At 38.8% G+C, this 21091-nt stretch overlaps 1 protein-coding gene across 1 annotated transcript in view; it reads right to left on the bottom strand.

The window, feature by feature from the left end:
- The window catches only part of LOC113155459 (contactin-4), a 98507-nt gene that overhangs the window by 30677 nt on the left and 46739 nt on the right, over nucleotides 1-21091 (bottom strand). Inside the window, exons 2-5 of the mRNA XM_026350221.1 lie at nucleotides 7279-7418; nucleotides 3526-3652; nucleotides 3103-3278; nucleotides 2067-2162 (exon numbers count right to left, since the gene is read on the bottom strand). Of these exons, the coding sequence (XP_026206006.1) occupies nucleotides 2067-2162; nucleotides 3103-3278; nucleotides 3526-3652; nucleotides 7279-7339 (460 nt within the window). The 5' untranslated portion in view covers nucleotides 7340-7418. The remainder of the gene's footprint in view (nucleotides 1-2066; nucleotides 2163-3102; nucleotides 3279-3525; nucleotides 3653-7278; nucleotides 7419-21091) is intronic.

Below are 21091 nucleotides of genomic sequence, written 5' to 3' on the forward strand. Positions count from 1 at the left end.
ACTGTACAAGCCTGTGGAGGTAGTGCTATGATCTGGGGTGGCTGCAGTTGGTCAGGTCCAGGTACAATGCATTGCCTGTGTCGTGAAATGGCACAAACATGGGCACTACGATTCATGTGAGTCATTAACATAAACCTTGTGTGATTGACAACCCATAAAATTCACAGTGTATGTGTATTTATCCTTATCTCATATTTAATCCCCTAAATTTTGTTTTAACATTTGTTAACATATGTTTGTGCTCTGATTGTGATTCAATAGGTTAGGGTAGAGAAGTCGGATAGCACTGAGACATGGACTGAGGTCAGGTTAAAACAGGCAACAGCACTGTGTGAAATCCTTCAGCGGTCAAGTTCTTCATTCTTTTGAACTTGCTCGCTGTGTTGGTGCAGCGGGGGTGCAGGCACAGAGGGCTCTGGCAAAAGAATGCAGGGTTGTCCTGTATAAAAGTTGAATCGGGATGTGCTTTTGCAGCAGTGCATTTTAACACCTTCAGGATAGCAAATATGTGCACAAGTGCATTGTTCTCAATTGTTATCATTGTGCTTGGCAGCACGCGCTGATAATGGAAAGATTGTGTTTATTATACAAGGTAGATCTCAGGATATACTCTGTATATACCCTAAATAAAAGGGCAGAGTTAAATATCATTATCCAATAAGGGCTACACATATCACCAACACCAGGTGTTGGCTTTATTTATCTTTTTATTTTGACAAGTCATGGTTGCAAGGCTGACACCCCTTGAGGGAGGAACTAATTATTAGGAAATAATTATGAGACTGGCCATGTACAAGTGTACACACCAAAAGACTGACAGTGATTGCAGGTTTTTAGTGCAGTCCTCTTGTGTCAGAACCATGACATTCTGCAGTCAACCCTTTTGACTGGGCAGACGGTAAAAAGTTCCACTCACTTCCTTGAGGGAAAATAGTGAATTAAAATCATTACAGGAAAAGTCGGGGCAGAAACTGACAGACCTTTCATGATTAGGGACTATCAGAGACTGGGTCTGTTTAAGAGCTGCAGTCCCACAGCAACAGAGGACTTGCAGGCACATAATCTCATGTCCTCTGACAGAGTTTAACTCTCAGCACGGCTCCTTTTAGACTGCATACTTATTGATTGCTCAAAGAAGCTTCAGATAAATCCTCATTTAATAAGGTGTGTCACTGTATTCCTAAAGTGGGGCATCAACAAGCATTAAAGAAGCTTTCACATAATTGAAACCTTGTGGTGATAGGAGAAAAAAAAAAACATTTTGCACCTTTTTTCAATTTTAAAACACCTCAAGCTAGAAATATCAAGTAGTGTAAATCCTATCAAATGTGTGACTACACTCTGTTTAAGAAGAAAAAAATAAAAAGAAGTAGCTTTTAAAGGGAGGAGGTGGAGAAGGCTGGAAGGCAAATTGCAAAAGTGTGGAGTCCCATGTGGACGCAGGATTCAGCTGGAAACAGAGAATGGAGAAAGAATGGTACGCTGGCGTGAAATTGCGCTGGTGGGCACTGGATGGCTGCAGGAGTGCGGACCACTTTGAGGATCTGCTAATCAGCAGCACACAGACACACGAGCAGACTCACAGCTGTGCCACAGGATAAAAGCTCCCCCGGTCACAGCAGCCACCAGCAGCCTTTATTACCCACAGATAACCTGCCCACATCGTGGAGGGAAAAAAAATGATGGGGAAGTGGAGCTCTGGAGACTTTAGAGATGAGAGCGTGGTCACAGATCATATGGGCCAGAAAAGTGAGCCCAAGGTTAAGAAGTGTGAGGCTATGAAGTATAAATGTGGTGGCATGGCCTCTAGACAGGTGGAGCAGTGGCTGATCATAAAAAAGATCCCTGCCTGACAGATAAGGAGCAATGAGTGGAAAACAGTGTGTCAGAGTTTGAAAAGAAGTGCGACAGAAAGAGCAGGTGGGAAGGTATAAAACCAAAAGAGACACAGCAGTGTTACAGGGAGATAATAAGCAGCAGAGTGTGGAACAATAAAGACTGCTGAGGCAAGCAGGAATGTGAAACTACAGCAGACAATGCAGAAGAGTTAGGACAGAGCACAGTACCTCCGTAATGGGGTGGAGGGCCACAGAGCAGAACCACAGCTTGACCCTCTCTCACTGATACTGTGTTCCTGGACTTCCTGCTGAAGTTCTGCAGAACTGTTGAAAAGGAAAAAAAAAACTTTTCAGGGTCTGACAGCTGTAATAACTTTTACCTAAAGGTGACAGCCAACCAACAGCATTTCATTCAGCAGAATATTTCCCTGTCTGTTCATGCTGGTTACAAGTCAAAGCTGAGATTGCTCTGTTAATATCACAGCAAGCGCAGGAGGTCAGGCAGAGGGTGCGCCAAAACGCCCATCTATCAGTCGAGCTTGAGAGATTACTCTCACCTTTAATTAAATGCTGCTGTGCCATGTAGAGAATAAACAGCGGGGAGGCATACATATCCCCAAGTCTTAGAAATATCAAGCAAGTCCCAGGAGGGATCAGGCAAATATCAAGCAGTGGTCAAATCAGAAGTCAACTGATTAAAAATCCACCCGAATCAAAACAGAAAGCCTTCATTCCTTCACGGGTTCCACTAGTGATGTAGAGATAAAACAACCATCTCAGTCATTTAACACGCAGTTTGAAAATGTAATCATTTATTAATCAAGTTCCTTAAAAAGGACACTCTGCCCCCAACTGCTTCCAAACTTAAAACTTTAATTTTTAACATGTAAAGCAACCGGCTAGCGGAAAAAAAGGCTTGTCTCTAGCTTCCTAGCATGCTGGCAGTGTTAGTCATGAAACTGTTACTGTTATATATTGTTTGAATTTTTTGAATATTATTGAAATATAATGCGCTAACAAAAGCTATTAAGGTAGGGGTCAATGAACAGGTAGAACCTAAAGCCAATTGTTTTTCTCCAATAGGCCATACTACAGTCTTTCTCTAACCATTACACATTTTATTAATGTTATAGTGGCAACGCCTGGATACAGGACTGCAAGATTGGACATTTTGGCAGAAGTGAATTCTGGTTTTTGCAAACATTTTGTTAATATATTGAGTATCACCCTTTTAGCCTCTTGTAAAATCAGTACTAGGACTTACATGCAAATTGGACTTTTGCCTCTCTGCTAACAATGGTGCCGAATGTGTTGGTGGCGATGCACTGATACACTCCTCCGTGATTGATGACATGAGGGTTATTGATAAGGAGGTTCCCCTCTATGAGGCTGTAGTTCAGATCTGACTTTGTGTCTATTTCTCTGCCATCCACCTTCCACCTGTAGATACAGTAGACCAAAAAAAATAAATAAAAACCACGATTTAGCGAAGAGCCAGACAACATCCCAAGTGAACACACGATTCAAAATATAATTACCTTCCTACTTTGAATGAACGACTACACTCAGACATAAATGTGGGCAATAAACATTTATATTTGAGTGTAGCTCAGCAGCACTCAAACACTCACTGATGCTGCACGGTGTCATCTCACCTTACTACTAAAGGGGCAGTCAGAACACTTACCTGTAGTGTGGAGGTGGGTTTCCCTTTGCTTTGCAGTTAATAAACACCTGATTATCATCAGCGCTCAGTGGGAAAATGCTATCACTGGGCTCCTGAGTGAAGACGGGACCGTGGCGTGTATTCTCTGCTGAAAAAAAAACAAAAACACATTAGAGCAAAGAGTATGAAACGGAGTGAATGCGAAAATAAACCACTCAGCACTCAGGAAACTGTATATACTGTAAACTCCATATAATTACCATATAATTAGCTGCCAAAAAGGCTCTGAGTGGATTCTGCACTTAATAAACCCACTTGTGCACATGTCACGAGGCAGATAATACACTGTGATGACAGAGCAATTAACTAAAGATAACCCTGTAGCATGTTGGCTAACTGGCACATTCTGTTATGTTCCCGTGCGGTTTCAACACATGGTCGTATTTAATTAGTGCTAATACCCCAATTAAGGCAACAGTCCTGTTAAACTATACATGTGTACGTTTCATGGCTTTCCCCAGTAACAAATAATTGTAAAGATTTCCATTCCCACACTTTTTACTGTGATAACTGCAGCAGATTTAATGTTCGTAAGGGTTGCTGGGGTGTAACATTTCTAAATCCAATAAAGAGCAGGCCAGAGCTGCTAACACTGCCAGTGGATGTGCTAGTGGTGAAGTTTTTTAATTGTTTTTGAGCCTTTCTCTGCCCCTATCTCTCGTTTTTCTTTTTTTTTTTTTTTTTTTTTTTTTGATGATGGTGGTGTCTTTATTGGATGGCAAACAGGAAATGAAGACAGAGGGAGAGGTGTGACACTCAGCAACAGTGTCTTGCTGGAACCGCGCACAGGGTTATGTAGTGTACACTACCACAACACCCCAACAGGACTTTATGTTACTTGTCATTATGGTAGAAAGGCAATAATGTGCTCAATGGTATTGGCAAGAAACACTGGGTTTGATTATAACAAATCCCATTTTAAGAAAAGTGAAATGTTTTATTTACAATGCAATAAACTAAACTAGATAAACTAACTGAATAAACTAAAAACTGTGATTTGTTAATTAGCTTAAACCTTTATTTAACAAAAAAAAAACACTTTTTGCTGAACAACTTAATTGTGTTTTATAAATAGAAACAAATTTAGAATTGAGTAGGCTCCAAAGTATTGCGTGGGAATAAGGATAGTAATTGTTTCAGTTTTGCAAGTGAATTATTTGTCCATTCTTGCTGGATATAAGACTTCAGCAGTTTGACAGTCCATGGTCACCATGGTGTTTCTCCTCTTCATGATGCTGCACACATTTTCAATAGGAGAGAGATGTGTATAGCAAATACAGTCTTTATCTATGAAGCCGTGCTGTTATAGCACATGCTGAAGTAGACCTAGCATTGTCCTGCTCATACATCCATTGAAAAGATGTTGTCATGATGTTACTCTGACAAAGACACTACAGCACCCTGTCCTACTTAGGCTTTTCATTTTTGTTTCATGTCAGTTTTGAACTCTTTTACATTCAGGCGTGCAAAGACTTCCCAATATATGTAGTCAGTCGTACCTTCATACATATCACAGATATCACAAATTCTGGCTTTTGCACTTTCAAGTAACAACAGTCTGGTTGGTCTTTTTCGTCTTTGGCACAAAGACCCCCAAACACATCTTTTAGTCCATCAGACATAAGCTCAGGCCCCTCTTGGCATAATACAGTTACAGGTTACATTTCTGGATGCAGATGCAGACTGTGTTAAGAAGCAATGGTTTTCCACACTAAAATGTACCAGAGTACAATGGGACTATTTTAATAATGGCAGACTGAAGGTTTGTCATGCAATGCCACTTGAGGGACCAAAGGTCAAACTAATTTTTCTGTGAATCACTAAATCACATCACACCTATACAGTGATAAGTATTATCATGCACTGAACACAGTCTGAATCCAGTCTAAGCTGTGTTATTTGTCAAGAGTAATTAGGAAAATTGGCAAGTAACCAAGCTAACTCATTGATTTCTGCTTGATTTCATTACGACTTTAATATGAGTAGGATAACTCAGTTAAGGTGTTTACATGAGAGTTGTACTGCCTTACTCAGGTTACAGTTTAATTCTTACAGAGCCTGTAAAGCCGTTGTCTGTATGCTGTTGCATGGGCATGTGTGTCCACTCAGTCGAGTTTGTTGTTTTGGTCATCTCCAGCCATGCTATAAATATAAAGGAGTAATTAACCAATGCTGCACTAATGACTTGAATGTTTGACTGAAATCAAACATTTCTAAAACAGATGCACACAAACACGTGTGTACACACGTACACACTGTTCCCCTTTCCTCTGACACTGTATGTCATACGGCGGCCTGCTCTTAAAAATTGTTAATTTTTCTTTTTGTGCACTTTAGAGGATGAATTGCTTTTTTACACGTCTCTGACCTTGACTAGGACAAAGTGCGTTCCCTCCCTTATCATCACCATCATCATCCTAATGAGACTGAGCGTCTTTGCCTCAGGTAAGGGCCTTGTTTCCCCAGCCTCTGAGGAGAGTGCTTCATTTTTACCCTGTTTGCAGTGTCCTTTAAATTAAACAAATTAATGAACCTTTAATAGTCGGGCTATTTCACCTGGGAAATGATCAGATGGTTTGTGTGTGCTGCCCTGTAAACACACCAACAGAAGTGACCACATGAGTCAATCCTGTCTCCTAAAAAGTATATTTATCTGCAACTAAACTCTAAACATAAGAGCATTTTTGTAGGTTATATATGTTGATGTTAAAAGGGATGTCTGTGCATTACTTTTTATATTAAGCCATCATCACTCGACTTCGCCCAGCCCTGCTCACTATGCCCTTCAACTGCCTGCTAGGTTTTGCAAAGATCTATTACCCAATTGATATAAATAAGATGATGCAAAACTTACTGATAAAGCACAAATCATTGGAAGTCTCTGATTGGTTAGAAGGGGGAGCCTTTTTTTTAAAGGTTTTAGAAGAGAGTATTTATATACTGCTGCCAGGCTGCTTGAAGATTCTGACTACAAACAAATTGGAAAAATACTGCAGCTTTATTTAGATTTCATAGGAATGCATTAAAAATGTAAACTACAACATGTGCTGCAGTGTTTATAATATAATAATATTTTTACTCTTCTACTCGTGTAGTGCAGGCTGTATATATACAGTATACACAAGTGAAACTGCTTGCTTGAGATAGATTTAAATGTGTTTGATGACTCGTAAACGGTTGGCCTGACTTCAGTATTCAGTGTCTCTTAATGTCAAATGTGATTGTCTACATTGATTCTCACTGCACAGGTTACTGCATCCAGACATAAAATGAGAACTCTTAGTGACATTAACTCCTTAGCTTTAGATTATACAGGCATAAGGTAACTGAAGGATAATGTTCTTATTCTTTTATCTTGGTGATAGAGTATTGAATAAATCAGCATTAAGAAAAGAGTTAGCGTGTATTTTTATAATGCCTGCCACATTTTATGTAAGTGGCAGTACTTGGACATAAACTATGAACATTTGCTACTAAAACATGGAGGCATAAAAAGATCAGAGAGGGTGATTTTTTTTCTTTTACATTAGTCTCTCTTCAGATACAGATACAAAAGCTACTGAAAGTATGAGGCCTTGTGAGACTGTTATCACTCCCTTGCAATTGAAATGATAACCTACAGTAAACATGCACGAGAAAGAGGAAGCCCCGTCCCCATGAGAGATGTATGCATATCAGGTGTGACATGAAAGGCGACTTGACTTGGCATCTCACCAGCCAGGCACTCTCTGAGTGACAGAAGGATTAACAGTTCCCATGGCAACAACATCTTCATTTTCCAAGGTCAAAGATTCTCCTTCTTCCCATCCAGTTGCCAGAAAGTATTCCTTGGGCAAACACTTCTCCGTTTGGCTCTGGAAGAAAAGAAGGGCAAATGAGCACAGTGGAGATGAGGAGATGGAGTCTACATCAAGCCTTCTGAAAAAAAGGGTAGAACTTGTTGAAAATCAGAGATCCATTGATAATTCATTCAACCAAATAAGCAGAGCCAACATTTTGTGCCAAAGGGCCAGCTAGCAGTTAATACCGAGGAGCTGATATTTAGTGTATACATACTGCTGTTATGCTATCTCCCAGGAGCAAGTCAAGCCAAAAAAGACAGAGAAAAAAGCAGCAGTAGCAGCAACAGATGTGCAAAACATCCTGCCAAAGGTAATGTTAAGCTCACTAAGAATTGTGCGTTCAACATATTTACTCTAGCAAGATGCGTGATGTATTAAGTGCATGGTGCGCTTCATCGTATATCACGGAAAATGCAGGAAAAGGAGGATGCAAAGAGACAAACTGTGCACTGAAGCGGGAAGATTAGACTTGTGTAGTCAAGTGATTCAAACAGCTTTACAATATACAGGCTCACCACACGTCCTGCAAGGATCATGGCACCAAGAATCACTACCACAGATTTAGGCTTTTGAAAAATTAGCCTTTAATAGTTGGCCTACCTTGTTAAATTACATTCAAAGTACCATTAGGCAGAAGGTGCTATTATGAAGCAGTCTGTATTTTTTAACATCTCTGTTTGGCCACTACTTTTTGATCCCATTGTTGAAAGCTTTTATAATCAATGCTTCTATATTACCAGTGCATCAAATGATTATGTGTATGTGACTCGTTAATAGTGATAAACGATGGATGTATTAAGGGAGCTGGATATGGCGCCACCACTCAGCCTTGCTGCCAATTTGTCCCGGAGATGATGCAGCAAGAAGCTGTTTTTAGTTAGCGACAATGCCCAGTTGAAACACAGCGCTGGCCTTTCCTGCAGCAACTTTGCCAATAATCCTGCTGCATAGTACTGAGGCAGGTTGTAAATACAGATAAAAACATCACCCAAAGTCTGTTTCTGGCCTCTAACTGTATCCATTGTTGTTTTATGGTTTTGTCTTGGGAAAAGTAAACAAAGTTAATTTTCCTTCACAGACAAAATAGCACTGTCTGCGAGACATGACGACCTTTGTACGGGTACTCGTGCGGGTGCTGGCTACTCTGCTCATGGCTGGTGCTGGTTCTTGTTTAAGTCTCTGTTCAGAGATCAATATGTCTTGAGTTGAACACTGTGTTAGGTGGGTGTAGGACCCCAGAGCAGATAGTGGACCTCCATAACGCTTGACATTAAGGGGTGTGTTAGTAGTGTATTGGCTAGGCTAAAACCTGGTTGTTACACTGCATGCAAAAAAAACAGATTCATCTCAAGCTTTGGGCCTCTGACTATATGTAACATCCCACCCAACATGAAAAACTACATACAGAGCATCACACAATGAAGTCTACATAGCTTGCCTAGCTGCCAACCACATGTCCAATCCCAGGCATGTAGCACTACATGTTTATCTCAAGCCAGTCAATGCACACCTTAATTTTACATGACTATATTTGCTTTGGTGTGGTACACCCTAAGCACCCAAATTGCTACTGTTGCATTAACCCAATACACTCTAGTTCAGTTCCAATTAGCATGTGCAGAAAGTAGGGCAAAATGATGAAATAGACTGTATTTTGTAAGTCCTATAAGTCCTATAATTATTATTTGCCATCTTTCTATGAGGATAATTATGCTCTAATTTAGTAATTACAATTTTCACAATGCTTTGGGGAATGTAAACAGGTACAGTCGCAGCTACTTACATGTGTTCCTCCTAGCTGAAAGCCTGCATATAGAAATGAAAAAGATATCTAATCAGGGTATGTAAGCAATGTTTTATAACATGTCTCATATCTGTCTTTAATTTCTTTTTGTGTGGGTGTGTCAATTTATTATGTGATTTGGTTGCAGATCAAAAATGAGCAGGAAAATGAAATATCCTGGCTATATTGCATAGTTCAGACTTTTCAAAGTAAATGGTTCAGATTTAGAGTACATCTACTTTATGTGTGCACTAAAAATGAGCATAGCAATAAGAAGATATTAATGTGTGTATTAATGAAATTCACAGCTGTGTTTTAAGGACATTTAAATTTGTTACATAGGCTTTGTGAAATTATTAGACATTAACTGTCACTCATAGGTGTTCAGTTCTCTCTGCGTCAGTTCAGCAGGTTTTTTCAACTGTCCATTCTGGACTATAATGTTCAGTCATAAGTACACTAAAACAAACCCATGCTCCTCATGGTAGATTTATTGCTGCTTGTTGTTGTTTTTGTTGCCTGCTGTTCTTTTCTCTCTCCTCTTTCCACTCACCCCAACCGGTCGAGGCAGATGGCCACCCACTATGAGCCTGGTTCTGCTGGAGGTTTCTTCCTCTAAAGGGAGTTTTTCCTCTCCACTGGTGCCTAAAGCTTGCCCAAATGGGATTGTTGGGTTTTCTATATCATTTTTGTGTATAATTATACTCTGGAAGGTCTTAAACCTTGCACTGTAAAGTGCCTTGAGATAACTTATTTTGTGAATTGGCGCTATACAAATAAAACTGAATTGAATTGAATATACATACAAACAAATACACCACTGCAACAGGCTTCCAAACAAGGATCTCAACATGGTGGCGATTAGGTCACTATGTTACTGCAGGGCATGTCATTCCAAAAGACAGAAAAGGGACGTGAACCCATAATGTACTGTAACCATGTAACCAGTATAGTAGAACATGCCAATCAGAAAGTTACAGTGTGGGATACAAGCGGATCCCTGGCATTTTTCTTTTAAATCTTCATGATTGTCAAGTAAGTTCTGGAGTCATACTGAGTGCCTATTTCAGTAACACTAAATTGATTTATGTACATTTATTTATGATGACACTGTCAAAATGATATACTGTATATTGTACCTTACTGAGTTGCGTGCCACTTTCACTCCTGCTGCTGCAACTGCTGACACACTGTTTTTATCTTATTTCTCTCCCTTACCTCCTCCTCAGATCTCTAAGGTAAACCAGTATAATCGGGTTAGCACAGCTCATAAGGCAAATATCATTGATATAGCTGATGAAAATTAAGATAAAGTTACACTTTGCATATAGAATTAGCTCTGATTTTTTGCATGTGAAAATTGAGTCCATGTTCACAAGCAACAGTTTTTCTTTGTCCTTTCCTGTCTGTAGTAAATTGCTGCAGACAGATGGATGTAACAAAACACGACAAGTCACTAATCATGAAGGGAAGAGGGAAGAAAAAGCATTAGCTACATAGGGAGTGAAGTAGATTCTGCTCTACATTATTTATACTAAGAGGACACAATGATGATCCTCCCAGCTTCGTCCTGTCAGTCATCATTATTGATTTGGTTTCCACTTTTTTTTAACCTCTTGACTTTTGTCTGCCATGCTGCCCACAGTCATGTCGTGTCTTTCAATCAAATATGGAAGCGCTGATCAATAATGGGAGATTTGGTTGATGCCTTTCCTTATGAAATTCACTAAGCTGATATATTTGCCAGTTCTCGAGAAAGCCAACGAAGAAACTTTATCCATCTAACAATAGAAGCCACAGCCTTGACCTACTTGTGCCTCTGAGACGTGAAATGTTCTCTCCTTTCAATAAGCTGCTTTGCTTCGTGCTATTCTTGTCCTGCTTTAAGTAAAAAGTACAGTAATTATATGTTGTTTAAGGTGCCTGATGAATATGTGCTAAATGAATGACACAATGTGTATATATGGCAATTACATTCAAGGCTTTTGTTTTGGGCTCTGAGAAACTTAAAATCAATGTGAAATGTTTTCCAGACATTTTGTCAGAATGCCTATCTGCAATCAATACTGTTATAGGCCAGCACCTGTAAGTAATTCCAAATCAATGTGTTTGCAAATTCACATGTGCTTGCCAAGTGCCACGTGAGCAGAGGAACTCAGAACAAGTGAAATTAGATTCAAATGAAAACACTTTATCGTCAAAAGTACTCTTGTGGTTTTGACTGACAGTTGCAACTGGTTGTTTTCTAAATCTTTACATATGATAATGTATGATGTTCTTCATATTGTTTAAACTGATTTGACAATTATGTCTTTGCCATTATGAATTTGAATATGATTGTCAGTGATATAGAAGCTTATAACAAGGAGCATTAACCCTACACCACAGCATGGTCAGTGGATCTAATTGCACTATTCAATGTACGTTAAGTTTATACCATAATATCTACATTAATACTCACCTATTCATTCAACCTTGTGAATTTAAGACAGATCATTTGCTAAAATGAGGATACCCAATGAGGATTTTAAGCCATTGGTATTTAGTGGATTGTGAGGATATGGGCACCATTACACTCCATTGCAGATGTTGTCTAACAAGCCCCTGCAGCCTTGAGTCATTAGTACGTGCTCTGGCCAATGATCGATGTTAATTTATGTTCTCTGTAGTCAGCTGTCCACTTCCACTTTCAAGCTGATCAAGTTAATTTCATCTACTTGCAAACACATGTCCCTTGTTAGTTTAGCATTCAAAGTCGGACTCAAGGACCCTGGCTGCACTTAGCCATAGACATTAGCTATTATGCATAGCGCAGAAATGCAGACCACAATCCCTTAAGGTATATAAGTGAGAGAGCTGGCACTGTTCCCTTGTCAGATAGCACAACTCTTTTCGTTTTAATGATGCATAGGTCCTTGGCATCCTTGGGGAGATTGTGTTTCTTGGTCACAGTCCAGAAATTTAAAGTAGTTGCTTGTGATCCCAATGATTAATTTATATACCCTAGAAAGGAAAAAAAAAACACAATGGTAATTATTCTTGTGCCCAGCGGATGGTGGTCGCAGGTGTTGGAAATACCAAATGGGATGAGGCCAAGCTAATGGTGCCTGGAAAGGAAACTATCTGTCAGGGATAATCCCTAATACTGTAACACCCCAGCATAGATAATGTGCACCCTCCTCCCCCAGCTTCTCGTACTAGCCTGTGATATTGAGATAGCTGTGGAGAAGTGATTAAACAAGGAACGGATATTGACACGGATAAATGCATGTATCCAGAGTGAGGTATTGCCTGATTTAATGTTTAGTGATGATAAGCTTCCCCAACTCTGGAATTGCCAAACCAGGCTATGAAAAAGGAAGAGTGGATGGTGTCCCGTGAACTCTGGTGAACCATGTTCCACTTCATTACACTCCGAGTAATTGGTTAAACACGTGACTACAGAAATTAACTTCAGCAGCCTTGTGAGAGGTAATTAAACCCCCCAACCCCTTTTTTGGTGCATGCCATGATAAACGCAACAATCAGCACTGCACACAGTGCCATAAAAACATAAACCTGATGCCACATTTTTATTACTCAGAGCACAAATAACCTGAAAACACGTAGCTTTCGATGAAGTAGCAATTATTTAATAAACCAATACCCAGATTAATATGTGTATTCACTGTACAGGCTTTAGAGAGCTTTGTTTCATTATACCATAGAAGGTGCCAGACAAGATAACCAGAAAAGCTTCCTGATCTCACATTACAGTTCATCTCCAATCTGGGCAGCCACAAGGGAGCACAAGCAGTGCTGCAGCTCAGGTGGCAGATTGTCACTCATTGTGCAAGTGCATATTACACACTGACTAAGAGCAGGAGGAGAATATTGAAAGCTAACATTCTGTCAGTTCAATACAGACTCAGCAAATATAACTGAGCATGAAGTTTGGAAGGAGCAGATGAAGACCTCAGATGTGAGGTGATTTCTTATCAGAGCTTAAAAAAAAGTTACAAAGAAACTGAGTGGTGTTTTTCAGCTTTTTCTAGGAGAGCGTTAAGTCTCTCTGTAGCCAAGTTATGATCAGCCTCCTGCTATGTCCACTGCATACTTATAGCTGGAACTGTAATTAGTGCATTTGTTTTGTTTTTCCAGTTTTCAGAAGTAGTGGGACATGTTTTCAACAGCCTCACAGCAGGGTAACTAATTTCTAAAGCACTAAAGCTTTGCTTTTGATGTCCTCTCCAAAAACCAACCCACAGATTTTTGTGCAAGCAACTCATTATGACCAATAAATAGGTTGTCAATAGGTGACACCACCTTTTAGACCCTGTAGTAATTATGGTGCCAACAAGGGAGGGAGTTTGGTGGATATTCAGTATATTAATTCCATGCATCAGCAAGTCCTCCAACCTAAATGAACATATACTGTATGTCTCATGAACAGATGCTTCTATAGGTTGTAGAGAAAGTAGAAATAGAACAGAAAAGAACAGAAATGGCAACTGGTACAACAGATCTTTATCATCATGGACTGAATCATAAACATCCACCGAGGCACAAAAATAGCTTAGCCATCCTAATAAAAAGACTTCACTAAGCACCTACAATGAAGGACTGTTGTCATCATGGCTTCAAAAATCATCAACAGTCATTGTCAAAACACACATTATTCTCACATTAACCAGAGGTCAGTCTGTCATCTAATTTCATGTTTGTGACACATTCCTTCCACATCAACCTACTCCTAACATAGCTCTATCTATCCTTCTCCTTTGCGCATTTGCTCTGTCATAATTACTAAATTTGCTTGAGGTTGTCTATAGTATAGAAGAGGTTTATGCAACTGAATGTGTTTACACTTTACTAGGCAGGTAGAAGGGTTATTGTAATCAGGGCATAACCATCTTCCAACTTTAAAAAGTTGGAAGATGGTAATTTGGAAGATGGTTATATGCCTAAACCTTACCAAACCCTTTAAAGCATTGTCAAGTGACAAAAGGAGTTTTTATTTATTAACAGTTAACAGTTATTTAGTATGTAGTTTGTATGTGGCACAGATCCTCCTGCAGTAGTGTCGGGTAATTAAGCAGATGCTTCTATGAGCAGGAACAAACAACCTTCTGTATATGATCGTTTAAGTTAGTGGACAGCTGGATCAACGCATTAGCCAATATGTGCATATCCCTATTAAAACACACTCTTGCCAATAAATCACAAATAATTACAGTGCAGAAATGCCAAAGAGTTAGTGAGTTCTTAGTAAGGCTCAGCAGAGGCAGTGAAGGATGACAGAATAGATGAAGGTTTTAAATTTACCCCAAACACTAAAACACAAATTAACACTGTAAATTACCTGTATCTGTATGTGTCCTATACTGAAACTGTCTTTGGACGTTTTCAAGCTCTCAATGTATTTTCAAATGTCGTTTAGTCCGTATTGCAACATTAGGTGCTCTAAGTGTGGTTACCTATCTGATAGCACATCTAAGTTTGCTCTGCATACTTTTATTGCTAGATGCCTGGGTTTGTTTATGCCATATTACAATATTGAGTATACTGTACATCATACAGTATATAGTAATCACTGGAACGCACACAGACACGGATATAACATCTGCCCACACAAACACTTCAAGGAAGAGAAGATTACTATATGCTACTGCGGCTCCTCTACCTGGAAAAACAGCTATGGTCGAAGTCATTTATAGCTGGTCATAAATCACAAGACCTAACAGACAAGCACGTTGATCTTTCCCCCTGCCACCACACAATAAGTTGTTTTGGCCAGCTGAGAGACTGGGGTTGAAGGGTGGGATGAGGGTGGCTGAAAAAGTGAAGCATTGAGAATTTATGTTACAATTACCTAAAGACAAAAAGGAAAAGAAAAGAAAAAAGGAGTAAAACAGCCGGACACAGACTGCATCTTTCACATGCCATTAAAATATGGCACGGGATGATACTGAATTAACAAATACTGTGTCAATGATGAAAATGCAGATTGAGATTAGGTCACAAATATGCAGTGGATCTTGAGGTAAACAGAGATGTAGAAACTCATGGTTGAATGTTTTCTCTAGGATTGGTTTGTGATGATGATATTTTATAAACAATGTGCTTTTAGAGCTGGCAACAGTTCTGTTAAAACAACAATTCATTTAATATTTGTACTGTATATTTTTCAGTGGTGCAACCAATTGTGACAGGACTTGGTGCAGCAGCACTGACCTGCCATGGAAATATCTTTTAGGACCACAACGGAAAGTCAAAACACAGCCTCCAACTCACTATCAAAAAAGGCAACAGGATCCTCACAATGTGGTACATAAGCAGATTTTCTTCACGGTGTGACGTTCACATTCTCTGTAGGGTTCCAATTGTCATTCATGATTTGGTTCAGAGGACAGACGTGTAACTCAGACACATACAAGTGTTTTAAATACTCCACTTTCAAAATAGCAAGCCAAAATGTACAAGCCGCAATGAAACCGTGTGGGGTCACTGCATAAAATAGGGCCCCCAGTACACTGGCTGCATGCCCACTACACATCTGCTGAAGATATATAATTAACAGCTATACTGCTGAAATGCTACTTGTTTATGTTGCTAAGTCTGAGCATGTGACAGTTTTTCTTCGTTCACTTAGTATTCCTGTAAATTTAACAGACTAAGTAACACGGTTACCTACAGTAGATAGTTACAGGCTAGTATGCCTACTTTAAACTTAGCAAATCAGGAGATCGGAGCTCAAGGCCTCTTAATTATTTCTAGCTCCTCATTTGGCACTCCAACTTTCACTGAGCTTCACTGTGTCAGCAGCTGTGACCCATTTCATGGGCAGCCTCCTTCGAAGAATGAGGACTACAAAGGTGTTGCCTTCCTTTGACTGAAAGGCTACTGTGCTGCACAGCTGTGCTTTCCTCTCCAAATGAGACACTCCATTCAGAGGATTAACCATAGCTTTATATAGGACACATACTGTAGGAACAAACATTAGTCCCACTTTTCTGAATATGGAAATGTGCTTCCACTAGAGATGACATTTATTAAAAGAAAAAAGTCAGATATCATAAACAAGTACTTCCAGACACACACCAAAACTTATCATAATGACCTGAATGTCTGCACTGGCCCCATAAAGCCATTTACTCAGTGTAATTTGGTTTCCAGCAAGACAGACTCCAGCAGAGCTATCACAAAAAGACTGATTGATTCTGCAGGTGGATGGGGCCCTGCCTGCACTGGCCAGTATATAGAAAATACTCTATATTCAGTAGCTGGCACTGTACACATCAGAAAGAAATGTATCTTTTCCTTGAGAGAAGAAAACCATAAACATTTTTACACCAAGGAGGAGTTTTGGAAAAATTATGTAGCTCGTCTCAGGTATTATGCAAGAGCTGTGCTCCAAGGAAAATACAGAACTTCGCTATAAACAGCTTCTTTTTGGAACTTATCTGGGAGAATGGGAACTTTTCAAGGGGTGAAATGTATTGAAATGCAAGACTAAGCTTGTTCAAACATGAAACGTGCTTACCCATGAAATGTTCTGCAAGAGCAAACTTTAAATTGTTGAGGCATTCAATATTATAATGAATTATTAGAGCAGTCCAGGCCCATGTCTGACATATTTGGAAATGATGTTGACTTCATTGTTGATTTCATGTGTCTGCATTTCTACTTTTGCAAATATAGCATTTTCTTCTATGGTTTATTAAGGCAAGGACCATTAAATTCTGAAAATGACCACTCACCTCTGCAATGCAGTTATATTTTTTAGCCTCTTTTAGCTTGTTGTTTTGGTTTCATGACAGATTGCTATCTGTATGCTTCAGTCCCACCAGTACAATGCTGTTTTTACAAACACTCTCTATTAAAATCCACTGTACACTACCTGCCCATCTCCAAATAACAGCAGCAGAAAAGTCTAATAACTAGTTGGTGACAGAAGCTGAACATCTAACAGTGAAAGAAAATGTGTTATTTTAGGCGTAAACATAACACAGAGCTAACGCAAATATTGGGTTGTGTCAGGTGGACAGAAATAGACATCCAAATAACAACATATGTTGCTGCATGACTGTTGAATGTCAGGTTAGTGAAAAAGGTGATGTCTTTGGATACAGTATTTCCCTGTCTTTGTGTTATGTTGTAGTTGAACATCTTATAGTCCCCATAAGACAGGGAGGGCTACACCAGGGTACTCTGCAAGGACTTTTTTTTTTTTTGGACAGACACATTGATCTTGGGTTTTTCAAATTAAATTTTTAGTGTTGTGAGGAGCAAAAATGAAATTCCAGCCACCTCGACGGAATTGCTGTGGCAGCAGAGTAACAGACATGGACACGTCTAAACCTCAGCACACAACAACGAAACTGTCTCTTATGGGGAACAAGCAAGTGAGGCACAAGAGACAGCGCAATTTAAGGGTTTTAGTCACCAACAGTTCAATGTCCATGACAAATTGATTACTTAAATACATTGGGAGCAAAATAATGCAGCTCTTTCTAGCAGCTCCCATAAGAAAAGGGAGAAAAAACATACCTATACATTAGACACTATTAAAAGGTGAATTCATTATTTAAGATACGTTTAAAGGAATATATTCATCTTGGGAGAGGGATGCCAAATCAGGACATGCAACCAGTGATAAACAAGGCAAATACAAAAGTAGCAGATAATATGAGCATATTATCAATAAACATCTAATAAACACTGTCATAGTTTCATTTCATACATACATTTTTACAAGGAACATTACTGCTAGTGACAATAAAGATAATAAACCTGCACACCCAGGCACATTTATAGTTCCAAAATATGAACAAATTCACGTTATTTGCATTCTAAATTTCCCTGTGATAGTTATTTAGTTAGTGGGATGGAATGAGGGGGGTTCAGAGCCTTCTGTGATTTGACTGTGCATATACAGTACAAGGTAAGTGACGGTTGGGATATTTATACGCAACTTCCAAACTTTTGTTCAAGAAGATAGTGTGATAGCCTATTTTCAATGTGCTGAAAAATGCCTCAAGCCCCAAAACAGGAATATGACATGTTACTTGGGATGTGGAGTTCAAAATCAAATCTAACATTTTCTAAGCTAAATGTATACTTGTGTCCAATAAAAGCGACAACATCCTGTGATTCAGTATTTATACTGTACATTAACACAAGCCAACAATAACAATTTACATCACACATAAATAAAAAAAAAATAGCTCACCCACCACTTTCATCAACTTTCATATCACTAGCAATTACAATTTGCTCCTTTTCAATAATCCCTGCCAAAACATTTAAAATATTAAAAACTAAGTCTGTAGTTGATAGTTTGTCATTCTAAACATTTTTTTAACACTTACTTAAAATTAAAATTAAAAATATTTCAGCAAAAATTAGACATTTTGTAAATGCACACTAATACAATACAATAGAATATAATGCAGGTACAAAGTAATCTCTTCTCAGTATAGGTCAGGCTATAATGAATGAAGGCAATTATTCGAATATTGATGGCAAAATGTGACAGGTGTTAACAAACAAGACAAAGACTTGCATTTCCAAGTAAGACAAACATTTTGCTTGTCTTTGTAGTCTGTCAGTCACGCTGCTCCTTCACCTATACAAATCAGTGCTGCTTCATCCATTCAATAGTTGCAGTGATCAGAGACCAGATAACCAATATAACAGCATGTTCCTGTCTTATATAGTGTGGACAGGAGAAAGGCTGCTAATTTGTGGCCATTCACACTGCAATAAGCTGGGTGAGTTGTTGTGAATGTGAAGGCTTGTTAGATGCTCAAATCACTGCACACTTGTTCCTAATAGTCTAAACCTAATTTATGACTTCTGCCATGACTGTTGCAGGACAAACAGAAATATATTTTTTGTGTTAGTCAAATATCAGGAATATTTGTTTGTTAGTGACTGTGCTGCAGCAAAAGTCGAGCCTGGTTAAATGTTTTTACCAGATTACCCTGCATTGGCACCACTGGTGTGAAAGTCAGACAGCCTTTCAGTATCTTTAAAGTACTTGCTACAGTAGATGTACATTAGTTTACACCAGCATATTCTGTGCCCAAGATGTATTAAGTGTTAAATCAGTGTAAGACATTAGATCACTGAAACACTCATTTTGATTTGTTTTGTTTTGCACATGGTGCTCTATAACATGGATATACTGTAGCACTTACAGTTCTTTTAACTAGGATAAAAGCTAATCCAGGTGATTCAGTGATTGTCATTGGTCCCTGTAGTGTAATTCAGGATGCGCCAATAATGGCATAGTCATACAAGTTGCTGGGACATTTTGAGAATCAATGTCCTGCTTAAGGATACTGTGCTTTGACATGAACATGAGGAGGCAGGTATTTAAGCGCAACCCTTTAGCTGGAGAGCAATTCGCTCTACCTCCTGTGTCACAAATACTCAGGTGGTATTATGTAGTATTCCATGGTATGGATATAGGAATTCCTGTTTGGGGATAAGTCTATAATTAAGTTATGACTATACTGACATAAATAACTTGTAGTAAACTTAAAACTACAATATCCAACTTTTGGGAATCAAGCTACCTTAGCATCACACTATTAATCAGTTCACCCAAGGTGTCAAATACTTAGACTTTGTCAAAACCATTAATCTATGATCAAAATCTTGCACATAGCCATATTAAAATATAGAGCCTATTGCTACTAAAATATACAAAAAAATGAATAAATAAATAATTGTGCCCTTAAACTATGTAATGGTGAAACAAACAAAGCTAGTTTGTCATTTATTGTAACTCCTATGCTACTATGCTATACTGATACTGATCTGCAATTAGCTAATTTTCCATATACAGTTGCAGTCGGCTTTACTCTTGGTCAGTTGCTTGTCATTGCTCTTTTTATTTTCCCTCCTCTAATTAAACACATTTAGATTTGAAATTAAATGACACTTATTGTAGTTAAGGGTGAAGGGAGGGAAAGAAACTAGTTAAGTAAACAACCACATGTTCCTATGAATATATGAGGGCTGACAAAGTTGACTTTAAAGCTGTTGCATGCTGTTAATTTAAAAGGGATCAATCACATTAATTCCCTCTTCACCTGTCTAGGCTCCCATGTTGCCATTTGAAGCTTTGTGGTTAACAAAGTCACAACAAACAGATGAGATGACAAGGCTAAACCACAACCCACAAAATTTTGCGAATGACAATAGCAAAAAACAGGGTGATGTACCTTGAACATTTTCTTTATCTGTCAGGGTCTTAAAGAGCTCTAATGCTACTTACCATTCTACACAAGCACAACTGAAAAAAATAACTACAAATAATTGCAAAAGGATAGAAAAGAAATGGTCTCACTTTAACCTCTAGAAATGTTGTGCTGTGATCCTTCAAAAAGCAGGAATGCAATTACATAATCAAAGACATTGTGCAATCAATCACAATCACAAACAATCACCATCTCCTTGAACACAGCATTATGGAGGTTCAAGCTATAGCTACATCAGAAATAAAGAGAAAAAACTCAGCATTTGCTGTTGTTGGTGTGTCTGCTCAGTCTGGCAGGGAAACTCTCTGAAGGAGTAACACATTTATGATGCTGGCAGCAGCAGTGACAGTGGTTTGTGTTGAATAAGTACAAGACCTTAGTAGTTAACATGTACGACCAACAACCATCGTTGTTCAGACATGAATCACAGAGACTACGACTTTAGCAGAAGAACCACGGAACAAGCAGCAAACACATAAATAAATTATTAAATAAGTAAGAGATAAATCAAGGACAATTCAGGTTACTTTTTCAATGTCTCAACTAGAAATATATAAAATAATTGTGTTTTTGTCTGGCTTAGTGCCCTTTAAGGCAATATTGTTGTGATTTTGCACAAATTTAGGATCGTGATGCATTACTCTGTCATCATT

The sequence above is a fragment of the Anabas testudineus genome, chromosome 5 (genome assembly GCF_900324465.2).
Source record: "Anabas testudineus chromosome 5, fAnaTes1.2, whole genome shotgun sequence".
Lineage (NCBI taxonomy): Eukaryota > Metazoa > Chordata > Actinopteri > Anabantiformes > Anabantidae > Anabas > Anabas testudineus.